We start from the raw sequence: 23,396 nt of genomic DNA, 5'->3' as shown, positions 1-23,396 counted from the left end.
CTAATTTAAGGTGAAGGGGGCAGCATCTGGTGATAAGTTTCTAGTAGTTTCAAGATGGTGCAAGGAAGGTGACAGACAAGGGAACTCATGTGTGCCTGCACTCCGGTCTCCTTTCTTCTAATAAAGCCACCAGGACTGTGTCACAGAATTCTACACTGATGTCCCTATCTAATCCCAGTCACTCCCCAAAGTCCTACCTCTAAGCACCATGGCCAGATTAACTTTCTGCCCTCTTCATGTCTCACAATGGGAATTAAATTTTCAACACATGAATGGAATGATTCTCCCTGACTCTTGCACCCTAGGAAAACTTAGACCCCAGGGCAGGGAGCCAGTGTTCCCATGCTGTAAATGATGTCTGCCCCATCTACACTCAGGAAATGAGGATATAAACCAGGGAATAAGGATGTGCAAATATAGCTAAGTGTCCTGGGACTCACAATGAAATGGGATCTCCAGCAAATTCCCATAATCCTTTATTCTGACCAGTGGGCCATAATGTCAATTATCTCCAAACTAGAGTGAACAGAGCACATATCTATGGATTCTTGGGACTGGGGACCAATTCCTTTCAAGTATACACCACTTGAAACAATGGTGACATGGGCAAGCCTCCTATACATATCTACTACTGCAGTATGAGACTTGAGCCAGGGGCCAGTAACTACTTACTGCCTCTTGCTAATCTACTTCTAGGAGCAGAAGAAACAAAAACAACAAAAAAACAATGCTACTGATGGTGGAGCCAACGGAAGATGAACGTGTCGTACAAAATCTCAAGCCAGCTCAGGCTGTCTTGTATTGTTTGGCCCTGGGCTTCATCAGTCAGTCAGCAAATTGCAGAGAGCTGCCTTGAAGAGCCTGCTGAAGAGCTGTCTCCCAAGGGCCCTGCATTCAGCCTGATCCAGCTACATAAGGGACACTCAGGGGAGAGGCTTGGAGCAACCAGTTTGTTCTACCAACTGAGGAAGATTCAGAACTGGCTCAGGTGGGTTGATCCCTTTGGCTCAGAAGTTCACGACCTTGGCTTCAAATAGAACCACAGGGAAGGCAGTCAAAGTGTATCAGTAGCTCACAGATGCTGCCTTGGTTGCCAGAATCTCTGGATTTTAAAAGGTAGCCCCAAACCAGATGTGATGATACATGCCTGTAATCCCAGGAAGATCAGGAGTTCCAGGTCACCCACAGCTCAAGGATGGAAAGTCTGAGGCTAGCCTGGGCTATATGAGTCCCTGTCTTTAAAAAGGATTAGATTGAAATGTGGAGGATACATAGATTAAAACAAACCATTCCCCAGGATATAGAACGTCTTGCAAAGTGGTGATAGTGGACACTTTTTAATACCAGCACTTGGGAGGCAGAGGCTGGTAGGTCTCTTGAGTTCAAGGCTAGCCTGGTCTACAAAGTGAGTTCTAAAACATCCAGGGCTACACAGAGAAACCCCGTCTCAAAAAACCAAAGGGGGCTGGTGGGGTGGGAAAGGATATAGGACATCTCCAATAACCTCTTCCATACAGAGCCACACCAGAAGTCCTGAGCCAGGATGCCACTCAGTGTCTGTGTCTCCCCATGCAACTTCCCAACTTCTGGTTCAGGTTAAAATTAGCCTGCCCTTATCAAGCAGCTATGGAAGTAGAGGAAGATCATGAAACACAAACAGGGCCCCTGGGGTTATTTCCTAGAACTGGGAACTTTAGTCTAGACAACCCCCTTCCCAGCCTCCAGTGACCTATGCCAATCACCCTCCCTCATGTGTGAGCTTCTACTTTGCAGGGGATGAATGACAGTGTAAATGCACAAGACACTGCTAGGTCAAGCAATTTTAATCAAGTTCATGTCAGCTGCAAGGACCGTCCTGCACTAGCCTGGAAGTGCGGGAAAACAGTCTTCACCGTTGTCACTTGTAAGGTGTTGAAGGTGGGACCCATTCATGAATCTTCTTCCTAGTGGTGGAATAAGGAACGTATTGCTCTGGAGTGGCAGTCACATTGAATTTATGGTTTGTCCAGATGAATTTACGAGCAGTCAGTGGATTGGTGGTTGGAGGGTCGTCAGTCATACAGTGAAGCCAGCGGTGCCTGAAGAGGAGAAATCTGAGTTAGGTCAAAGTCAGACTGCAGCAGGGTATGTAGAATGCCTGCCCAGATGGGCACTCAGCATCTGCTAGCTCTCCCCCATCACCGTTACTAACTGAAGGACGGGCACTCAGCACCTGCTAGCTCTGGCCATCATCATTACTGAGTCTAATTTAAGGTATATCATCCTTTTTCAGTTACACCAGTTTTTACATATTACAAATACACAAAAAACTGCTGTCAAATTAAAACACAGTGTGCATATAACATGGATCCTGACTAGATGTAAAGATGTTACTCTAGAGTATATTATAAATAGTATAAGTTAGTTTGAGAACTTAAGGGCTCGTTCTGAATATTTAATATGCTCAGGTTACTCTGGTTTACATTCATAAGTTTGAAATTCATAAGGGTCCTGCTGGAGAAAACGGCTTCTACAGGCCTTCAATTCAGGCCAGAGGCTGAACACCACAGAAAAAATAACTTGTATTAAGAATACTAAATCGTGGGACTGGGACTTAGCTGGGTGCAAGAACACTTGCCTAGTTCTTTCTCCCTGTGTGTGTATCTTGCGGGGGCTGAGGAGGGAGGTGCTGAGGCTACAATGACAGTGGCAAGCTATTGCACACCTGCAACCCTGGCTGCTCCATGGGCTAAAGGACTGCTTGAGCTCAGGAGTCCAGGCTAGCCTGGGCAACATGAGACCCCATCTTTTATAGTAAGCAAATAACATATTTACTATTCAAATGAGACAGATGAAAACACAATTATAACAACACAACTGTGTAAGTGTTACAATGTTGCTCAAAATACTTTACATTCTTCCTTTAGAATGAACTGTCCTGCCACACAAGAAAACCAGTCAATACCGGACAGCAAGAACTAGTTGTTACCTTACTATAAAAGATAGGGTCTCAAAAAAAAAAAAAAAAAAAAAAAAAAAAAAAAAAAAAAAAAAAAGATAGGGTCTCATGTTGCCCAGGCTGGCCAGGACTCCAGTATCATGAAAGAAAAGAAGAAAGAAGGAAGGGAGGGAGGGAGGGAGGGAAGAAGGAAGGAAGGAGCCTGCATAGCTGGATTAATATCTACCATACATCTTCTAGAGCAATGGCTCTCAACCTTCCTAATGCTCTGACCCTTTAACAGCTCATGTTATGCTGACCATAACATTATTTTTGTTTGCTACTTCATAAGTGTAATTTTGCTACTGTTGTGAATCTTAATATAAATATCTGTGTGTTCTGATGGTCTTAGGTGACCTCTGTAAAAAGGTTGTTCAATCCCAAAAGAGGTCACAACCTTCAGTTGAGAACCAAGGCACTAAAGGCAACAGGATTGATTACTCTAGTGACTGGGACCCACAAGCCCGGACCAGTTAACAAAATATGGAAACCCTTGCAGCAGCTGCTGGTTGTGAGACAGGCTCTGTCAATTACTAAGAAGAGAGAGTAGCTGTCAAAGCAAGGCTGTTACAGCCCAAAGGGTTTTATGTAAGTTTAAGACAGTTGCCATTCACTTCACTGAGTCAGCCTAAGCAAAGAAACCCTTTTGTCAATGAATTGCCTTCCAGACTGCTGAAGGTTAAAGTGATATTTAAGAAGCCACAGTCCAAAGCTTGCAAATGCCTGCTTGGTTACTTAAGTGACAAACTGAAGAGTTCACAGAAAATGCAAGAAAAAGATCATTTTTATTGTGATTTATAAAATTTGAAATCCTTGCAAGGATATGGGCAAGCATCAGGAAATATGTAAGCAACAGTCAGTGGGATGTGTGGTGCACACCTTTAGCCCCAGCACTGGGGAGGCAGAGGCAGATGGATCTCTATGATTTTGAGGCCAGCCTGGTCTACAGAGTGTGACCCTGTCAAAAAACCAAAACTCAAACCACATACGCTGGTACGCACGCATGCATGCACACACGCACACAGAGTAATTGTTTTAACAGAATACAAAGAAATAAAATGTTTATAGCCTGCCAGGCTAATAACGCAACCCTTCTATTTTTGCTATGATTATTAAATAAAAGGGGGAAGTGGTACCTTTTAGACTTCTACACTAAAATTTTATTTGCAAAGTATTTTTGTTTTGTTTTGTTTTTTCGAGACAGGGTTTCTCTGTGTAGCCCTGGTTGTCCTGGAACTCACTCTATAGAGCAGGCTGGCCTCAAACTTAGAAATCCGTCTGCCTCTGCCTCCCAAGTGCTGGGATTAAAGGCGTGCGCCACCGCTGCCCTGCTGCAAAGTATTTTTAATTAAGGGTCATACTAAATGACTTAAAGATGCCAACATTCTAAGAACCCTGCCTACAAAATTGGTGACTGGTGTTACCTAGACACTAAGAAAATCTTGGCAGAGTTCCTAAAACCACAAATAAGGACACTGGCAAAAAGCAGAAAAGTTACAGAGACAAAAAGAGAATTTTCATGAAAAAATATAACATTAAGGAAAAATCAATACTCAAATATACTGAAGTGTATCAACAGAATTGGAAAAAAAAACATATTAAATAATGATTACTTTAATTCTGCCCACCCCATGAGTTTTAAAAACTCAAACATGGTTTTAAAAGATGGCCAACTCCAAGCTTGATAACATAGGCGTGACTACTTCTCAAATGATCCTGAATTATGTCCCCATAGGTTCTCTGTCAGAGTTTGATGATGTCATTCTAAAGCCAGCTGGACATCTACCCAACACAACTGTGGATGCTGGGAACGGCCAGGAAGACTGTCACTAGCAGATATCAAATGTTAAGTCAAAAACAGACGGGCAGAGAAGCACAGCAGACAGGAAGACTCCAGCCCTGGCAGGAGCAAGTCAACCAAAGGAAGGGCTGGCTTGTCACATTGTAGGGAAAGCATGAGCCTCGACATACTGTTAAGATGATTTGTTTAAAAGAGGAAATTAAGTTAGATTGTCCATTACACATTAAAAAATTTTATTCCAGATAGAGTCAAAGTACTTAGAAATACCAAGAGGTAATTAATCTTCTAAAACAAGTATTTTAGGATAATAAGCATCTGAAGTGTCACAGTAAATGTACAGTTTTCTTAACCTAGTCACTGGAATCCTAGGTGTGTGAATCACATGGACTTTGACAGAAGTACAAAAACTCCTTCCAAACTGCCCAGGCCACGCATGCTCTATTAAGTCCTCTTTCTTGTAGAAATCTGCCTTAAAGAAAAGAGGACACCTCAGCCAAATGCTTATGAACAAGGAGGATGTTTATCACAGCTTTATTTATAGTAGTGAGAAATGGAATGAACAAAGCCAAGAGTAAAAGGGAATTCTTAAATTATGTATGATGAAGCCATCAGACTAAACTCGCACTATAAATTACAGCATAGACTATTACTTGATAAAACATTTGCCACATTTTAAGGTTTAAAAGCAGGTTGTTTGGTTAATTTTTTAAACAATCCTTAGATAGCATTTGTAAATCATGGGCATTGTTCTAAACATTTAAAAAACCATTAATTCACTGGATAATTAATTAATTAATTGGAGATTATATCTCCACTTTAATTAGTAAGAGATCCAGTGCACAGACTTTACATGGTTTGTCCAGGGTGGCAAAGCAAAGAGAGTGATTATCAAAACAGGAAAATTCAGTTCCTCTAGCTCTCCCCTGGCCCCCCACAGGCAGCTCACATCTGCCTGTAACCCCAGCCAGAGGGGATCTGACACTTATTCTGGCTTCTATAGGCACCCATATACATGGGTGGCTATCTGGCTGTCCGGCAGACACCCACATCTACCCCTAAAAAATGACATTTTGGACTTGGATTTATGGGTCAGTGGCTAAGAGCACTCATTATTCTTGAAGAAGAAGCAGGCTTGGTTCCCAGTACCCATGTGGTGGGTTTACCACCAGTTCCAGGTGAGCTGATGCTCTCTTCTGGCCTTAGCAGGTGTCTGTGTGCATCTGGAGCACATAAACTCATCTATGCACAAATGCACATAAAAATGAGTAAAATTAAAAATTTAAATATGTTAAAGAATGAAGCCCAAAGGATGTACACAGAAAAGGAGATCAGAATGACAGGTTATCAAAATGTTACTAGTTATTGTTTCCATCTGGTGGGGCAATAGGTTGTTTATTTCCTTTGTTATTTTCTGAAGCAAACATATTACTTAATAAGAAAAAGCAATGTATATTAAAAAGAAATAGCATTTATCAAACCAATTTGGGAAGTGGTTTATAAATCCTACCCAAGTCTTCTGTCATTACTCCGAAATTATAAATAGATTCTAATGACTTCCAGTCTCATTTCATCTCACTTACGGTGCCATTTAAGACAGCATCGCTTCCTCTAAAGCACGCAGATGTTTTAGTGGTAGACAGATAGTTTCTCTCAGTCTGTCTTAGTGAATGCTTTCCTAGGTCATTTCTACAATGCAGTGCCTTTCACTAACAGTCATACAGAAATGCTGAAAGTATCTATTTATGTAATTTACTACTTGTAATATTTCCAGAATATGTCACAGTCATGATAAACCTATGATAATCTACAATAAAGACTTTTTAAAAATTCTGGACATTGGCAATAAGAATAGTTCCTTGTTTTAAAAGAACAACCCTAGCTTATTTTTGCTTAAAAATAAGTCCCTCTTAATGTTTGTTTTCAGACCATAAAACCATACTAAAAGATTATGTTTTAAGAAACTATAGACTGAATGATTACTGGGTTTGCTATGCAGCCAAAGCTGGCCAACCACTCACCATCCTACTGCTTCAACCCCCTAAATGCTGGGATGACAGGTGTGTACCACCCGCTCTGTTTTGATTTTGTTTTTGATACAAGGTTTCATGGAGCCCAGGCTGGTCTGAAGCTTGCTATGCAATCCAAAGCTGGCATTAGACTGGTAACCCTTCTGCCTATAAGCCCCCATGCTGGGGCTACAGGAATCCAAACAGGATTCTTATATTTTCAAAGAAAGGTTATTGTAATTTTCTATACGGTATAGTAGTACAAGCATTTATTCCAGGACAGGGGAGCAGAGGCAGTGGTAGGTGATCTCTGTCAGTTCCTGGCAAACCTGGTCTGTATAGTTAGTTCCAGGCCAGCCAGGCTTCCATGGTGAGACCCTGTCTCAGAAAAGAATAGGGGCAGAGGAGCACTAGAGAGATGGATCAGCAGGTAAGAGCACCTCTTGCTGTTGTGGAGGACCGCATCCCATTCCCAGCACCTACATGGAGGCTCACAACTGTCTGTAATGCCAGGGAATAAGGCACCCTCTTCTAGCCTCCAAGTTAGAAGGTGTACTTACATACATGCAGGCAGATCAGTTATACATATAAAATCAAAATAATTTAAAAAACCACAGTGTCATTTTTGCATTAAGTACTAAAATGATCATTGTATCTAAAAAATAGTGACTGCTTCAAAGAAAATATATCTATCTTCATTCAACAAACATAAATGTCCTAAATTAGCACATACAGGCCTTAAAATCAATCCTCAACACAGGAAATAAAACCAAAACCAAAACCAAAAACTAACTACTAATACCCCACGAGGCAGACGACAATGGCAATAGCAGGCTGCAAGAATGTAAACAGACCATTTTGGCTGTTGCTGCAGAAGCCAAGCGAGAGTTACCTGTGGCTTGGGTTTGACATGTTCAGAGAGAAGCAGCAGGGCTGCAGAGAAGGCTCAGCCATGCCAGAAAGCCTGAGACCTGAATCCACATAAAGATGGAAGGAGAGAACCAACTTCACAAACTTCTTCTCTGGCCCAGTATACTCATCCTAACACACACCCATCCCCTACCTCACATCACCCCACTGTACACAAATAATAACACAATTTTAAAAAGAGAGCAGGGGAGGGGGTACAAAAGGGTGGGTGGACATGTTATCAGTGACACAAGTATGAAAACAGAACAGTTAATACTGAGGGCGACACATTAATAATAGTTTAAAAGGAAGCAAGGCAGGAAAAAGTAGTTGGCAGATCTTAGATGAGTTGAAATGACCCTTCAGGTTCTGGCTTGAGTAATAAGAATTGCCTATATCATCAGAACACTGACTTGATACCATATTCACTGCACATTTGAAGGATTGGGGAAAATTAAATATATTAAATTTATAGATGTAACCTAACTAAAATGCTTAAAATAATGTAATGAACTAAATTTGTAAACAGATATAACTGTTTAGGAGAACTTAATCCTTTCCATTAGAGTTTATCAAACATTCATCAAGGAACAAAAGAAAATGATTATTCTTTATTTTTATGCAGAAAGTATTCAATTTACTAATCTTGCTATTCTGCTTATGAGCTAAGCCTCGAGGCTTAAGAACTACAGTTTAAGATTTACAGCTGCAATAAATGGGATGTTAATTTTAAATACAAACTGCCATTGTACAAAAGCCCCCAGCTACTGGAACACTCAACTGACAGGCAAAGTGTTGTAAGATGCAGCAAGTGTCTGTGAATGGGGGAAGGAAACCACAAATTACATGCGTATGTCACAAATACAAATGCTTATTATCTATAATCACAAACGTTCTTCTACAGAGGATGTGACAGTAAACTACCATCTCTTCTCTCCACTGGGATTTTTAGGGGACAGAGGTAGCAGATCCAATAGGCTGAGGCAAGAGGATCCCCTGAATCTACCAGTTCAGAACCAAGCTAGGCAACACAACAGGACCTCGTCTCTCAAAAGAACACATTCCTTTTCTATAAAAGCTGACCTGTTGGGCTGGTGAGATGGCTCAGCAGGTAAGAGCACCGACTGCTCTTCTGAAGGTCCCGAGTTCAAATCCCAGCAACAACATGGTGACTCACAAGCACCCGTAATGAGATCTGACACCCTCTTCTGGTGCATCTGAAGACAGCTACAGTATACTTATGTATAACAATAAATAAATCTTTGGGCCAGAGCGAGCAGGGACTGAGTGAGCGGAGTTGACTGGAGCAAGCAGAGGTCCTAAAATTCAATTCCCAACCACCACATGAAGGTTCACAGCCGTCTGTATAGCTACAGTGTACTCATCACATACATAAAATAAATAAATACATCTTAAAAAAAAAAAAGCTGACCTGTATCCGGGGACCAGGTGAGGGGAATCCTAAGGGTGCGTGTTCAAACACCAAAGAATTCAGAGTGTATTTCTGGTTGTACCGTGTGCCTCTGGATTGCCAAGTTCTCTCTAACAGTTACTCCTCATGATCAGGGTTTGTTTTGTTTTTATGTCTTTGTGGAACTCCAGATTGAACTTGGGGTCTTGTGCAGGGAACACAAATGCTCTACACTGTGCCACCCACCACTACCTACCTCTCCTCCTCCCAGCCCACCCGTCTGCCCACCTGTCTGACGTCCTTTATTTCTTCTATGATCCTGGTCTCTCTGTCTTCCTGGTACAAGGTACTATGCAAGCCCAGGCTAGTGGTAAGTAGTCCAGGCCGTCCTTCAACTCCTGATTCTTCTTCTCCCGCCTCCCTACTACAGAGCATACAGGCATGGACCACCACAGCCCACTGCATCTTTTCTGTCTGTGAACAGCCTCACTCAGCACTTTAATCCAGTGAAGTACTCTTGACTCTTCTCTGTCCATCCCACCTCCTCCACACAATCCTTTCTATGATGTTGTTCTTTAAAAACAATAAAAACAAAACAAAACAAAAAACTAGAACATAGGCCAACAGGAGGGAGGGATGGATGGATGGAGGGAGAGAGAGCTATTTTAGTGTACAAGGAGACTTAAGTGCTCTATACCAAGGAAAAAGACATGTGAGCTAAAAATGAACAGAAGGTGCCACCAAGTGGAGACATAACATACATGCTGCAGAGAAAAATCCAAGCAAACATCAAACTACAGTTTTTAAGTAAGTCAGGGTTCCAACACATCAAATCACAAACAGTAAATCTACTTCTAGTGATAGAAGAGAAAACAATAATTTTATTCTATATGCATGAAATAACCCAGCTTTCCACTTCTCCCCAATTAGTAACATTCTAACCCTCCCAAATTTTATGTAGCTACTCATTATTCACATGGTCTTTATGTCAGCAACTCTCTATGCTCAGGCTAAGAGATAGGGAATGATGGGTTATTTAACAATAAAAGTGAGAAGAAATAAAAATGGTATAAAATATGTAGTATTTACTTAAGTCATACTTTGAGATTTTTCTATATAAGCATTTAAACTAATACAAATACTAAGAAATTTTAATCTTAAGTAAAGAACTGTATAATATTATGACTCTGCCAGGTTGTATTCATTAGGTGATTGTAAACTCCTGGAGGGCATGTATGCTTCCCTTCTCACAGGAATGGAGCACCAGTGCCTGACGTGCAATGAGGCCCTTGGTTAAATAGCAGTTCAAAGAGTCTGTGAGCAGAGGACCATGTGGGGGTTATAGAACAGTAACACTTTACTTTCAAGGCCCATGCAGCCCAGAGCCCTTCCAAGACATCACACACACACACACACACACACACACACACACACACACACACACGCCCCTTCTGCATGTCCACAGGTGGACCTAGTGGCCATACTGGCTACTGGCAGACTGGAAGAAATGATCCTGGCAAAGACAGGATCCATAAAATGAACTTGCCTCCCCACAAGATTAGGGAAGAGTGCAGGAAACTGACAAGATGACTAAAGATCTCTCATTCTAAAACAATTCACCAATGCCTTGGAAGAAAACCTGTCCCCAGGTGACATTACGCAGCTGCTGAGCAAGCTGTAAGACTATCACAGGCCTCACTGGCACCTGCTGACTCAGAGCAGAGGACAGACCCACCACTGCCAGCTGGGCAGGGCCACAGGTTCCTCTCACTGAGAGCTCGGCAGTCATTCATGCAGCTGACAGCTCACTCAGCCATCCAGGAGCTGGGTTCCCTTACTCCCCAGACAACACAGCACACACTCAAGAGCACATACTCAAGGGAGATGAGCCGACGTATCCAGCAGGTGCAGGAGCTGGCCTGTGATTAAAAGCTTCTTGCCCCTCAACTGCCAACATCTCTACAGAAGTAGGAAGAGTGCCAGAACTCCCACTCCCACAGGGAGCATGGCATTCCCAAGAACACCAGTGGAGACAAGCCCAAGCACACCTAAAGAGTAGGCTTTTAGGATTCCTCCCAAGCCATATGCCACTTACCAATCGGAACTAACTTCCTAACCGTACAGACAGTATATTCTTACCTGGTCTCCAGAGCAGTGAGCAAGGCATGTTACCGAAGGTCGTCTTCTTTTAAATTACATAGTGCACTGGCTAAAATACAAATCCAGGAAATTCCTGTCTCTAGCATCGATCTCTACTCTGACTGCCAACAAGTGTTCTCAACCATTATTTTTCAGACCCAACTTTGTCTACAAAAGAGAACTCCTGACCACAAGCCTTCTCTGTCTTTCCTACCATGGTAACTTTACTTCCAGTAACAGATCCAAGACCCTGAAATAAACAACAACAAAAAAGCAGGTAATGTGAATTTTAAAATGAGCAAATGATCAGAACAGGCTTTTGTTGTTGTTGTTTGAGACAAAAGTCTTGCTACACAGTCTAGGCTGCCTCAAACTTCTATGCTTCTCTCAGCCTATGGAGTGCTAGAACTACAGACATGTGCCACCACACAGAGTTCATTAAGGCCTAGCTCCTAGTAAACATTTCTCTTTCCCTTTAGTTGGCTTACTCCTAACAAGCCTGGCTTCTACCTAGAGAGGACTTGCTTTCTCTCCACTGCTGGCTCTAGAAAAGCCAGCTGTTAGGTCTTGAGTTACCCCTGTGCAAAAGGACCCCCCGATCATTGTGGCAGTGTAGCCTTCCCAAGCGAAGACTACAGCTCTGGATGGCACCTCCACTATAGCTGTGGGAAGGCCCAGAGCAGAGGCGCTCAGGGGAAACACCAAACTGCTAACAACGAGTGTGAGCCACTGTTTGCTATGTTAGCTGCTTGATAGCTGGTGCCCGCGACTGATAACTAACACAACCCTAAACTGCAGCTGTATCACTAGCATGCTGGTCTAGAAGCTATTACCTCTGCAGACAACTAACAGTGCACAGCAGTTTCCCTGAGGCATTAGCTAATGCCTCACCTCTTCCTTGAGTCTATACAGCAGCCAGAATACAAAAGCCATGAAGTGAGGCCAAGCTGAGAGGGAAAATATGATTAAACAGGTGTTATAGATATGTTTGAGAAAACCACAGTGAATCTCATTGTTCTATATGTTAACTTAAAAAAAATCAATTAAAAAAAGGTGGGCCCAAGCTGGCACCTAGCCCAGCAAGGTTAGTCAAAAAAATTCATGCGAAGTGGGATGCCCTTAAGAACAGAGCAACCATGGGTGGGTGCTGGAGGCAAACTGGGATAAGGAGGAAGTTCACATGGAAGGCGGGAGTCTATGGGGACAGGCATGGAAGCACTCAGTTACATACAAAGAATTACCCAGCAGGTATAGCAAGGAAAGGATGTAGACTGGGGGAGATGGGAATGTAACACATGGTTTTAGGTAGGAAACAAGCTGGAGGATATAAAACCACTAGAGGAATGTCCTGTGATAGTGTGGGTTCCGAAGCACAGTAAGGAAAGTGACAGTGAGTCACAAGAAGCCTTCTGATCTTCATAGTCTTATGCATGAAAAAAATTAACCCTACATGATGCTGGCCTCTAGTCTGTATGCAGCAGTATGTCCCTAAACTACATATACCCTAATTTATAATGCTTTATTGCTAAAAGTTGCTAGCCATCTTGAATCATTTTGCTGTTAAAGTCTTATCTCTTCTGTAGGGACTCTACCACTGAGCTACACCTCTAGTCTGGCAATTTCTCTTTCTTTTCTTCTGTCTGCGTGTATATGTACATGAACACATATGCTGGTGCATGTACCCATGAAGCAGTATGTGTGGAGACCAGAAGTTGACATAATGCCTTTATCTTAAACTTACTATCTTAATTTTTGACATAGGGTCTCACTGAATCTGGAGCTACGCCGGCTGACCAGCATATCTCTGGGACTTTCCTGACTCTTGTGTCCCAGTGGTGGGACTACTGATGCAAACCACCACACTGGGCTTTCTGTGTACGTGCTGGGGACTCAAACTTGGTTCCTCAGGCTTGCACAAGTACTTTATCCATCTGCTCATCTCTCTAGCTCCTGGCATTTTCTTAAAAGAAGACAAAAATTACCAAAGTTTGCCACGTCAGTTGAGTCTTCCATAAGGAATTTTCACATAGTATCTGGTTCTATTTGATAGCATTTACTCTCAAAAGACCCATCCCTCTCAAACCATGCTACTGTGTTATCAAATAACTTGATGCAAAAACCTAAATCTTTTGCTATTATCTCAGCAATGTTCACAGCGTCATCACCAGGAAACACTATCCCAAAAGATCCTTCTCTTTCTCAACCCACAAGCATGTCTGTATCCAGGAACACTTTAGAATGGAGTCACAGCAGAATTTCAGGCTTGGTTTCTAACTCTAGTTCTCTTGCTCATTTGACCACACTGTTAGTCACGGCTCCCTCTGGGGTCCTGAACCTCTGGGGTCCTCCCTCAAGGCCACTCATGAGGGCTGGAGTCAATGTGATAATTTTACATCCTCCATGACTCATTACTGTTCTTAGTGGTTTTCTGAGTGGTGATTCCTTTCTAGGTTTTCAATTAACTGCTCCCATCCATCAGACGAATCCTGTGCATAGTAGCTATAACTACTGGATATATTTTGTAAATGTCTTGAAAGTCAGATTACTCCTTGATTCAGGGTTTACATGAGGGATGTGTGCTGGTGGGATTGTAAGCACGAATTTCCTTGTCCATCTTCCTCGTAGCATTCAGTAAGTGTTATCAGTCAGTGACAATACAGGGAAGCATCTTTACTTGTGAGCAGTTAGCCTCCACAGTGACAAAAGTAAATCAGCTGTACACAGCAGTGCTGCTGCCTCTGCTGTCATTCCGCTCACAGACCAACTCCTCAGACAACAGACTTTTTGCTGCAGCTTCTACTCTGGTACCTGCTATGTCACAAGTGACTGTTACATCATGGAAACACCTTCTGTCCTTCAACTTCATAAACCAGCCATGCTGGCTTTCAACATTTCCCCCCTGGCTTCCTCATCTCCCTCTGCCTTTCCAGGCAGAGTCATGGACTTTGTCTTACAGGAACACCATGGCTGGTGTGGTCTAATACTGAGACCACTGAAGCTTTGTCTCTATCAGCCTACGTCAGTTCGACTTTCCTAAGGTTCTCAGTTACTATGCACCTCGTTCAAGCCCTTTCCCCTTGAATTCAACTCTTAGCTAACTGGCCCAAGAGGCCTAGCTTGCAGCCTGTCTCAGGAATACACCCTCCTCATGACACTCATATCCAGCCTTTTAGACCGACTTTCAATGGTTTCCAACCACTGTCCTGTAGGCTTCAGGGCCCATTCAAGTTTTATCATCTAGCAAAACTACTACAGCAAAAAAGGTCTGATCTCATGGCTCTTTAGTTTCCTTCCACCTAGACTGAACTTCATGCCCCTGACAGGGCGTCAGGCTTGATGGCATGCCCTAATCCTTCTCCTGGCACAGAGATCGTTGCCTGCAAACTGAAACAGAAATCATGACAGGAAAGAGGAGCACTTGGCATCACAGAGCAAGGGAGCACTGTAAGAAGGATAGATCATCTCAAAAGCATCCAAAAGGCATTCCAAATGGGCCCCAATACTCAAACCAAGCCCAACTTAAGCAGTAAAAGAACAAATTATAGAAACTGCTTATAAGCCAATCATTCAAACAGGAATTGATACAAACTGAATAGATTAAAAATATGAATGGAATATGAAAGTTCAACATATTCCTCACAAAATGCTAATTGATTACAGAGGGAAAATGAGTAATTTCTTTTTTTAGGAGAAACCTGGCAGACACCTTAACTGACAGAAGTTATAATTAACAAGAGGACAAATCCAGACTGGAGGCCACGTGGCAGAGCACAATGAGAAAGAATGGCCTGCCTTCTGTGACACCCTGACTAACCTACAGTCCAATTGGACTTGTGAGGAAACTGTCACCTTCCAACACACCACTCACATGTCCCTTCTGTTGCTTTAACAGATTCTTGTCTATTCTTCAGTTAGCTAGTTACTGCGGACTGAACACAGGCCTTGCCCGTCCTAAGCAAGCACTCTGCTGCTGATCTCTACTGCAATGTGGTGACAGGAAAGCATTTCCATGCTTAACCTTGAGGCTGTGGACTCAGGGCCCCTTAACACAGTGAACTGCTTCATCCAGAGACTGCCGCTCAAGGCCTGCACAGCTCCTCAGACCTTAACAGAGCCACGGCTTATTCCCCTCAAAGCCTCAGAGCAAGGCAGGAGGCAGCACCTCCTAGCTGCTGCTGAGGACCGCTAGGAAGAACCACTAACTTCTGCAAAAGTATAGTGTCCCAGTTAGTTCAAGTACGGCCCAGGTGAAAGACTGCCTACGAGGAAAGATGTGGGAAACCTGTTTCCCTCGACCAACAGCATTTTGGAAAACTGCATGCCCAATCGACCAGCCTACTTAATTTTAATAAGATAAATGGCTGGATATATGAATAAAAGGTAAACTCATATCTGTTATCTTAGTACTCAGAAAGCTGAGCCAGTTCACCATGAGCTCCAGCCCAACCTGGGTTACAGAATGAAGCCCTGTTCAAAAAGAAGAGAAGAGTCATTGTCTTAGTTGTATCACCCAGACAGTAAAGTGCTCGGGGTCAGGTGTACCTACTGTGCCAGGCTGTGCAGATGTAGATCATTTCCATCACAACGGAACACAGTATTGGGTATATTTAAATTGCTACAAAAAGTTAATGTTAGAAAACCAAGAACTGTCACAACGAAATACAAACAAATATACTCCTTTAGAAAAACTACTATCTGGAAAGCCTTGCTGGGATTCTCACTGAAAGGCAAAGTAGAGTGGGGCCGCTCTCCTGCTGGAGTCTGCTTTTCCAGCTCATGGCAGGCCCCAGCATTCCCTGTCTCACCGTGCACTTCATCCACTAACACCACATGCCTGGTTTCTATGAGTCTTTAGAACTGAAGCATGTACTGTGCTGTCACCCCAGTTCCTCTTTAACAACCCCCCAAACTGTGCCAGTGTAATAGAATATCACAGCTATTGATATTCTGCATTGATTTCTAGGGTTTTCTTTATTGCTGTTTGTTTTATAAGACTAGGAACTGAAATTAAGGCCTCTCGTTGGGTGAGGGGTTAGCCAGTGAGCCATTCCTCCCCCCCGCCCACCCGCCTCCTGCCCAGGCTGGAGCTGTTCCCTGTCACAACCTCCTAGGTAGACAGGATTCCAAGCTTCTACAAGCGACTTCTAGCTTGTGTTTTCAGTTTTTGAATTTTTTCAAATGAAAACTTCTAGGTCAACTGGGAAGGACTTTCAGAGTTTGTTATTTCAAGAATCAAAAAAAAAAAAAGACGAAGAAGATATAAGTACTTTGGCTCTAGTACTTTATATAAATGTTTAAGTGACAGCACTTAAACTTTTGTTCTTGTTTCAAAACACGCATATTTTGAAACCTGAGGTTTTAGAGACTTGAGACTGTCATTGTAAGGAAATTGATAAGGAAACCAAGTCCTAAAGAAGTTGAGGGACATGCCTGAATTCAAAGTGCTAGAGACGTTCAGATTTCCACGTATCTTCCCCTTCACTCACTTAGATGGTATTGTGGAATGCTGTTTTCTCCCAGATTACCTCACCATCACATACTGCACAAGCACTCGCGCACACACATGCACACACACACACCATTTAACATGCCTGCAGGCTGACAGGGGGCAGCACTTTCTAATCATTTCAATGCACAGAAGATGGAAGTGACAATGATTTCTAAGACAGATCTCAGGCCACACAGCTTCTGCTTGTTTTTCTCAAGCACTCACAGGCGTGAAGGTGTTCCGACTACAACCTCAGCTATGGTCCCAGCTGATATCTAGCATCAGCTGGCAGGTGAACATGCCTTCAGATGAGTCTAGAATTCTGAGGCCCCAGATATCGCAGTGCAGAGACAGCCATCTTGTTTTGCCTAGAGCCCCTGCCTCACAGAGTATGAAAAAAAGGGCTGAGTGCTGTCTGAAGCCACTGAAGCTGTGGAGTGACTTATGACCACTGCCCCCGAAGCAGACTCTCCTCACTTATAGTAAGTGCCTTTCCTCCACTGTGAAGTGAATCCTGCCTGCCCAATACCCTGCTGACTTAGCTTACCACTCAGGAGGCACCATGCTTCCATCCATATCCCAGAATGTGTTTTTGCCATTCATCTCGGTGGTGTAGATGACCCATCGGTGGCGGCCTGAGTGGAGGAGGGAGAAGACAATTTCTGAAGCATGCGCACATAAAACCAAGAAGACTATGTCACTTTGTTCTAACACAACAGTGTGTCTGAGGGATGACATCCTGCTGCACTGTGGAGCCAGCTCCATCACAGAACAGGGATGGAGCTGGGGGTTGGGCTCACAACCTTTTCACAGTGGAGAATCCTTGCTTCTCCCCAATATCTGACCCAGAATGAGCAGAGGGAGGCACACCTGGTCCTGACTGCCCAGGGAATTCCCAGAAAAGTAAGTTCTCCGGGAACCAAAGCAAAAATGGACTCACAACAGCCCACATTAATTCTGGGTTTCTAAATAAACTAAATCCATAAAGGAACACTGCAATCCTTTAGAAATATTTGAGTCTTATATAACAAGTGGCTGTTATAAATGGAGGACAGGTCATGGCATCAAAACACTGTAGCTGCTTTACTATTCATCTATCAGCTCTCTGTGAAATGAGTTAAGTGGCCTATCTACTGTTTCCAAAACTGTTTCCAAGGTGGAGAAAAAACTCGTCCAGGAAGTAAGTACTCGCAAGCACAAGGACCTGAGTTTGATTCCCAGATCTCATATTAACTGAAAATAAACAGATGAACGCCAGGCATGGCAGTAGGTACATGTAACAGTCACAGGCAGGTAGATCCCTAGAGCAAACTGGCTGGGCCAGCCCAGCCTATTATTTGGTGGGTTCCAGGCCAATGGAAGGAAAAAAGGTAAATGTGAATGGGGCCTGAGAAACAATACCCAAGGTTGTCCTCTGGCCTACATACCCACAGTCCACATACTACACACACCTTACACACACCCAACATACTACACATATACACTCAACATTGTGTACACATACACTACACATATCACATATTACACACATACAACAATATTGTACACACATACTACATATACCACATACTACATATATATCACATATTAAACACAAACATGTACCCAACACAACACACACACATACTATACATACCACATACTACATACACACACACCTCCAACATACAAATACACACACACACACACACACCAAAAGTGCTCATAGTTTCCACTAGGCCAACTGGCAGGACAGACTGAATGGCACAGAAAACACATATCACAAAAAAACAGAAGAATGGATAACTAAACATGAACTGCAATCCAACGAGGCATGGACCATGGGAAAGGTTTCATAGACTAGGCCTTGGCAACAGATTTATACTATGATAGAGCTGGTCCTTAGCAATCTCTCTCTGTATGTGTATATATATGCTATACATGTATATCATATATGTTAATAATTATTAATAAATTATATATATATACACATACATATACATATGTATGTATGTGTGTATATATATATATGTATATATATATATATATATATATATATATATATATATATATATATATATATATATATATATATATGGTGTTGAAAGTCAGGGCTGGAGAGATGGCTCAGCAGTTAAGAACATTTGCTGCTCTTGCAGAAGATTTAAGTTTGATTTCTAGCACCCAACAATGGCTCCAAGTCATTTGCAATTTCAATTCAAGGAGACCTGAAGCCTCCATGGACACCAGGCTTGTGTGTGGCGTGTAGACACATACAGCAAAACATTCATACCCATAAAATGAAATAATTAATATTAGAAAAATAAAATAAATAATTTTTCTGTTGAAAGCTCATGTTCACACTTGGCAACTCCACTTCTCAGAATTTGTTCTTAGACAGATTTTTTTAAAAAAATTGTATGTGTTTTGCCTGCATATATGTATGTATGTGCACTCCATGTGTGCCTGGTACCCTTGGAGGCCAGAAGAAGGCATCAGATTCCCCTGGAACTGGAGTTACAGAGAGCTGTGAGCTGCCATGTGGATGCTGTGAACTGAACCCAAGGCCTTTGCAAGAGCAGCCAGAGCTCTTAATCACAGAGGTAGCTCTCTGGCCCCCATTCAAGTCTTTAAAACATTCGTAAGTTGAAGTATTAAAAGACAAGTAGAATTACAGGGCCAGTGAGATGGTAGCAGGTAAAGGGGCTTGTGGCCAAGTGTGAGGGCCTGAGTTCAATTACTGCATCCTGCACTGTGGAAGGAGAGAACTGACTCCCACATGCTGTCCTCCTACACATGTGCACCCCAACACTCAAACACCCACGCATAAAAATACGTCAGTACATGTACTTAAAAACTTTGAGAAAAATAGAAATAGAGTAAAGTCACAACGGAAGGCACTTTCCACCTTTTTTTTCCCTTTTCTTTTTATCCCTGTACTTAAGAGTTGAACCTAGGGCCTTGGGCACACAAAGAAAGTTCCCTATAGCTGAACTACTTAATATTCTCAGCTCAGCTTGCCCTATTTACTTTATCAACACATTTTAATATTTTCAATACTATTTATCATTTTAATAATTAGCAAAAATAAAGATACTTATATTTAGTGTGAGAACAGAAGAAAGAAGAGGGAGAAGGAAAGTTACTTTAATTCCTAACAACAAAATAATCAGCAGAAAGAATATCTCCTTGGGGCTCTGTTGCCATTTCTGTCATGAAAAAGTCTCTTTGGCAAAGATATTTCCTCAAGCCTTGGCTGCTTCATCTATGAAAACCTTTTGTTTTTGGTGGTGGTGGTGGGGGTTGCTTGATAGGGTTTCCATGCAGCCCAGACTGTCCTGGCTAGCCTACACCTTTGGCGATTCTCTTGTCCCTGCCTTCAGAGTGCTGGGCAAGAGCACGGGAGTCACAATGCCCAGCTCAGATTACTTAAAATCCTAAAGTTCTGTGGTTTGTGTTTAAAATGTTATGGTTATAGAATAAGATGCAAACTTCTGGGGCACCAACTTGTGGCCACATAAATATGGCTTACATACCTCTACAGAATAGTATGAGGTAATAAATAGATAGATGACTTGGCTTCTTCACCTCAAAGATGAGGTCTGGGGTCATTAAAGGGTGTATTTCGTCAGGTCACTATGTATGGTGGCAGGTGCCACCTCCTCTGCCTACCTTTTAAATTTCCTGGGGCTGGCGAAATGGCTCAGTGGGTAAGAGCACTGACTGCTCTTCCAAAGGTCCTGAGTTCGGATCCCAGCAACCACATGGTGGCTCACAACCATCTGTAATAAGATCTGACGCCCTCTTCTGGTGCATCTGAAGACAGCTACAGTGAATTACACTGGAGCGAGCGGGGTTGGCAGAGGTCCTGAGTTCAATTCCCAGCAACCACACACATAATAGCTCATGGCCATCTGTACAGCTACAGTGTACTCATACACATAAAAATAAATAAATAAATAAAATAAATCTTAAAAAAAATTTCCTATTGAGTTTTCCTTTCCAAGTAACTTAGTATCAGCTCACGAATGATGTGAAAAATACTCAGAATCCCAACCCCAATCCAATTATTTATATAAAAAAAAATACTGCACTCACCAAAAAATTGCTTGTTGTCTTCGTAGTATTTGTTTCCATATTTGTCTTCTCCCACCAATGTACCAATCCTTATATCATTTGCCCTTTAAGTACATAGGGGGGAAAAGCATCTCAGAATGATTCACTGTTCAAGACAAAACCAGAAATAGGCAGTACCACCGACTGCTGCATCGGCTACAAGAACGAGGTGCTACTGGGGATGCTCGTTGCTTGTACACCTCTAGCCTTCAGCAGAAGGCTCTTGCCACTCAGCGCTCACGAGTCAACTTTCCGGCAATGAGGTCTGGAGTCTCCTGTGTTGTTCCAGCAGCATGTAGACAGGTGGGGGGAAAAATCAACCAACACAACTGATGTGCTTAGATTACATTTAAAACACTACTTTCAAGCCACGGTCCACGTATCTACTATTAGCCCCGCACCCAGAGACACTAAGTTAGCAAAACCTTCAGGGAGTACTTCATCATCTTCGGATTACGAGTGTCCCCTGGATTATTCAGTGTACTACAAGTCTCCATGTGGTTCCCGGGAATTGCTGCTGCTTATGGGGATAATCGGGACTGGCATGATCGCCGCCTTCAACTTCTTACTGTACACAGTGCAGAGGAAAACTTGCCCAAGGTCACCACGGGGGTAGAGGGGTTGCTATGCTAAGCTTCATTACACCCCAGGACTCTGGCCCGGAGCAGCCCAGCTAACCTAACTACTGCGTCACAGCTCTCTCACTAGGGACTGAGCTGGACTCAGAGTCGTCTGTCCATGGAACTCAACTCTGGGACTGAACTTGTCCTTGACGGGAACCGTGGACCTCACGGTAATCTAATCCGGGCCCCTTTCCAGGAAAGCAGCGAGCGGAGGTCCGTCCCCAGAGACCCATGGTCTAGCTCTGACCTCTTACCTGAAGAAAACCCGTAGGAGACCCCGCAGGCCGCCGTGACCGGTGACCTGCTGCAGACCGCGCTTCAGGACTTCCAACATCTCAATTCTCATAAGCAAGGTCCGCCCTTTCCGTGCTCCGGGTTAAAACCTGCCGGGTGGAAGACAATGCTCAAGCGCAAGGAACCGGGGCTTGGAGGTTCCTGCTCACTAGCGGGCCGCGGATGTTGGTCTGCGCACGCGCAGAGCTGGAGCTCGCGCAGGGAGGGTTTTCTAGGTTTTACTGTCTGCGCAGGTTGGCGTCTTCCTAAAGGTGAAATAAATGTTTTCAGAGGCTGTACCCAGAAAGCGACCCTGCGGGGAGAAGTACACCAAGCAAAACTTCCCCAGCTAGGAGTTTCTCCTGTCGGAACAAGTTTCTTCCTCCAGACAACGATGGCGCACATTTCAAAAATTCATTATAGCACTAAAAGCTAAGAAAAGCATTACTGACCCCACAGCGGTATTGTACATTTAATACAGAGTGGGTATGATTTTGAATTCATTAAGCGTCGGTGTGTTGGTAGATGAGTAGTGAGGAATTGTAAAGGATAAGATTAAGTAAAATACCTCAAGGATTTGTTATTTCATAGTTGCAAGGTTAATATTCAAAGTGTAAGCATAGACACTATGTAGAGAGTTAGTACTTTACAAAATAATACAATAAATAAACAATACTGGCAAACCCTAACCATAAAAAAAGAAACAAAGAAAGAAAGAAAGAAAGAAAGAAAGAGAGACTAGGATTAACAAAATTAAAGATTAAAAATAGGAACATGTCAAGTAGACAAGGCTGGCCAGATTGCAAACCTCAAGAATACGCCTGCCTCCACATCCCTGGAACTGAGTCTACAAAGGTGCCACCATACCTGCATTTTCTACGTGGGCTCTGAGATGTAATTTATATTCTCATGCTTACAAGGTAGACTGGGATCAAACCCTGGTCCTTGGCAAGAGCAGCCAATATTCTTATATCTTATATTTAAAATATTTTTTATTTTGTATTTATGTGAGTTCCTGAATGTATGTACCTGCTGTACATGCGTGTCCTCAGAGGCCAGAGAAGGAACTCAGAACCCTGGGGTGGAGTTACAGGCTGTTGTGAACAACCATGTTGATGCTGGAAACCAGATCCAAGTCTTCTGAAATAGCAGCCAGTGCTCTTAACTGTTGAGCCATCTCCCCAGCTCCTCCACCTTATTTTTGGAGACAAGGTCTTTCACTGAATCTGAACCTGAAATTTGTCTAGACTGTCTTGCAGTGAGCCTTCAGGATCCACTTGTCTGCAACTCCATCCCAGCCTTCTGCCCCAGCACAGATGCACACCACCATGTGTGGCTTGTCTGGGTGGAAATCCAGAAAGCACTTTACCCTCTCCATTTCCCCAACCCTAGGATCACTTTTTAAAGGCTGAATAATGAATAAATTACATCACATGTGTGTATTAAATGCTCTATATTTACTCTTTTGTCATGGTAATTTAGGTTGTTTTCATTTCTTGGCTATTGTGAACAAAGTGCCAGAGAACATAACTGTGCGTGCGAGTATTGAGGTCCTGTTTCCTAAGGACCTAAAATTCTAACTAAGTTTTAAAGAATAATTATATTGCTTTTTGCCATGTTTGCATGGTAATTGTCCCACAAACAGTGGACAGGGGTCCAATACCCACCCTACAC

The 23,396-nt window shown here is 42.9% G+C and overlaps 1 protein-coding gene across 1 annotated transcript; it reads right to left on the bottom strand.

Annotated features, from left to right (window-relative positions):
- Positions 1-1,807: 1,807 nt before the first annotated feature.
- Positions 1,808-21,918, bottom strand: Ndufa12 (NADH:ubiquinone oxidoreductase subunit A12). The gene is made up of 4 exons (XM_031349851.1): positions 21,704-21,918; positions 20,809-20,891; positions 17,279-17,366; positions 1,808-2,078 (listed from the first exon to the last, which is right to left on the bottom strand). The coding sequence occupies exons 1-4, from the start codon at positions 21,793-21,795 to the stop codon at positions 1,898-1,900; spliced, it is 444 nt and encodes a 147-aa protein (XP_031205711.1). The 5' UTR covers positions 21,796-21,918; the 3' UTR covers positions 1,808-1,897.
- Positions 21,919-23,396: the final 1,478 nt, after the last annotated feature.

This window comes from Mastomys coucha, unplaced genomic scaffold, assembly GCF_008632895.1.
Source record: "Mastomys coucha isolate ucsf_1 unplaced genomic scaffold, UCSF_Mcou_1 pScaffold4, whole genome shotgun sequence".
Classification (NCBI taxonomy): Eukaryota; Metazoa; Chordata; class Mammalia; order Rodentia; family Muridae; genus Mastomys; species Mastomys coucha.
Note: the sequence above shows the minus strand (reverse complement) of the source record. Positions and strands in the feature narration are given on the sequence as shown.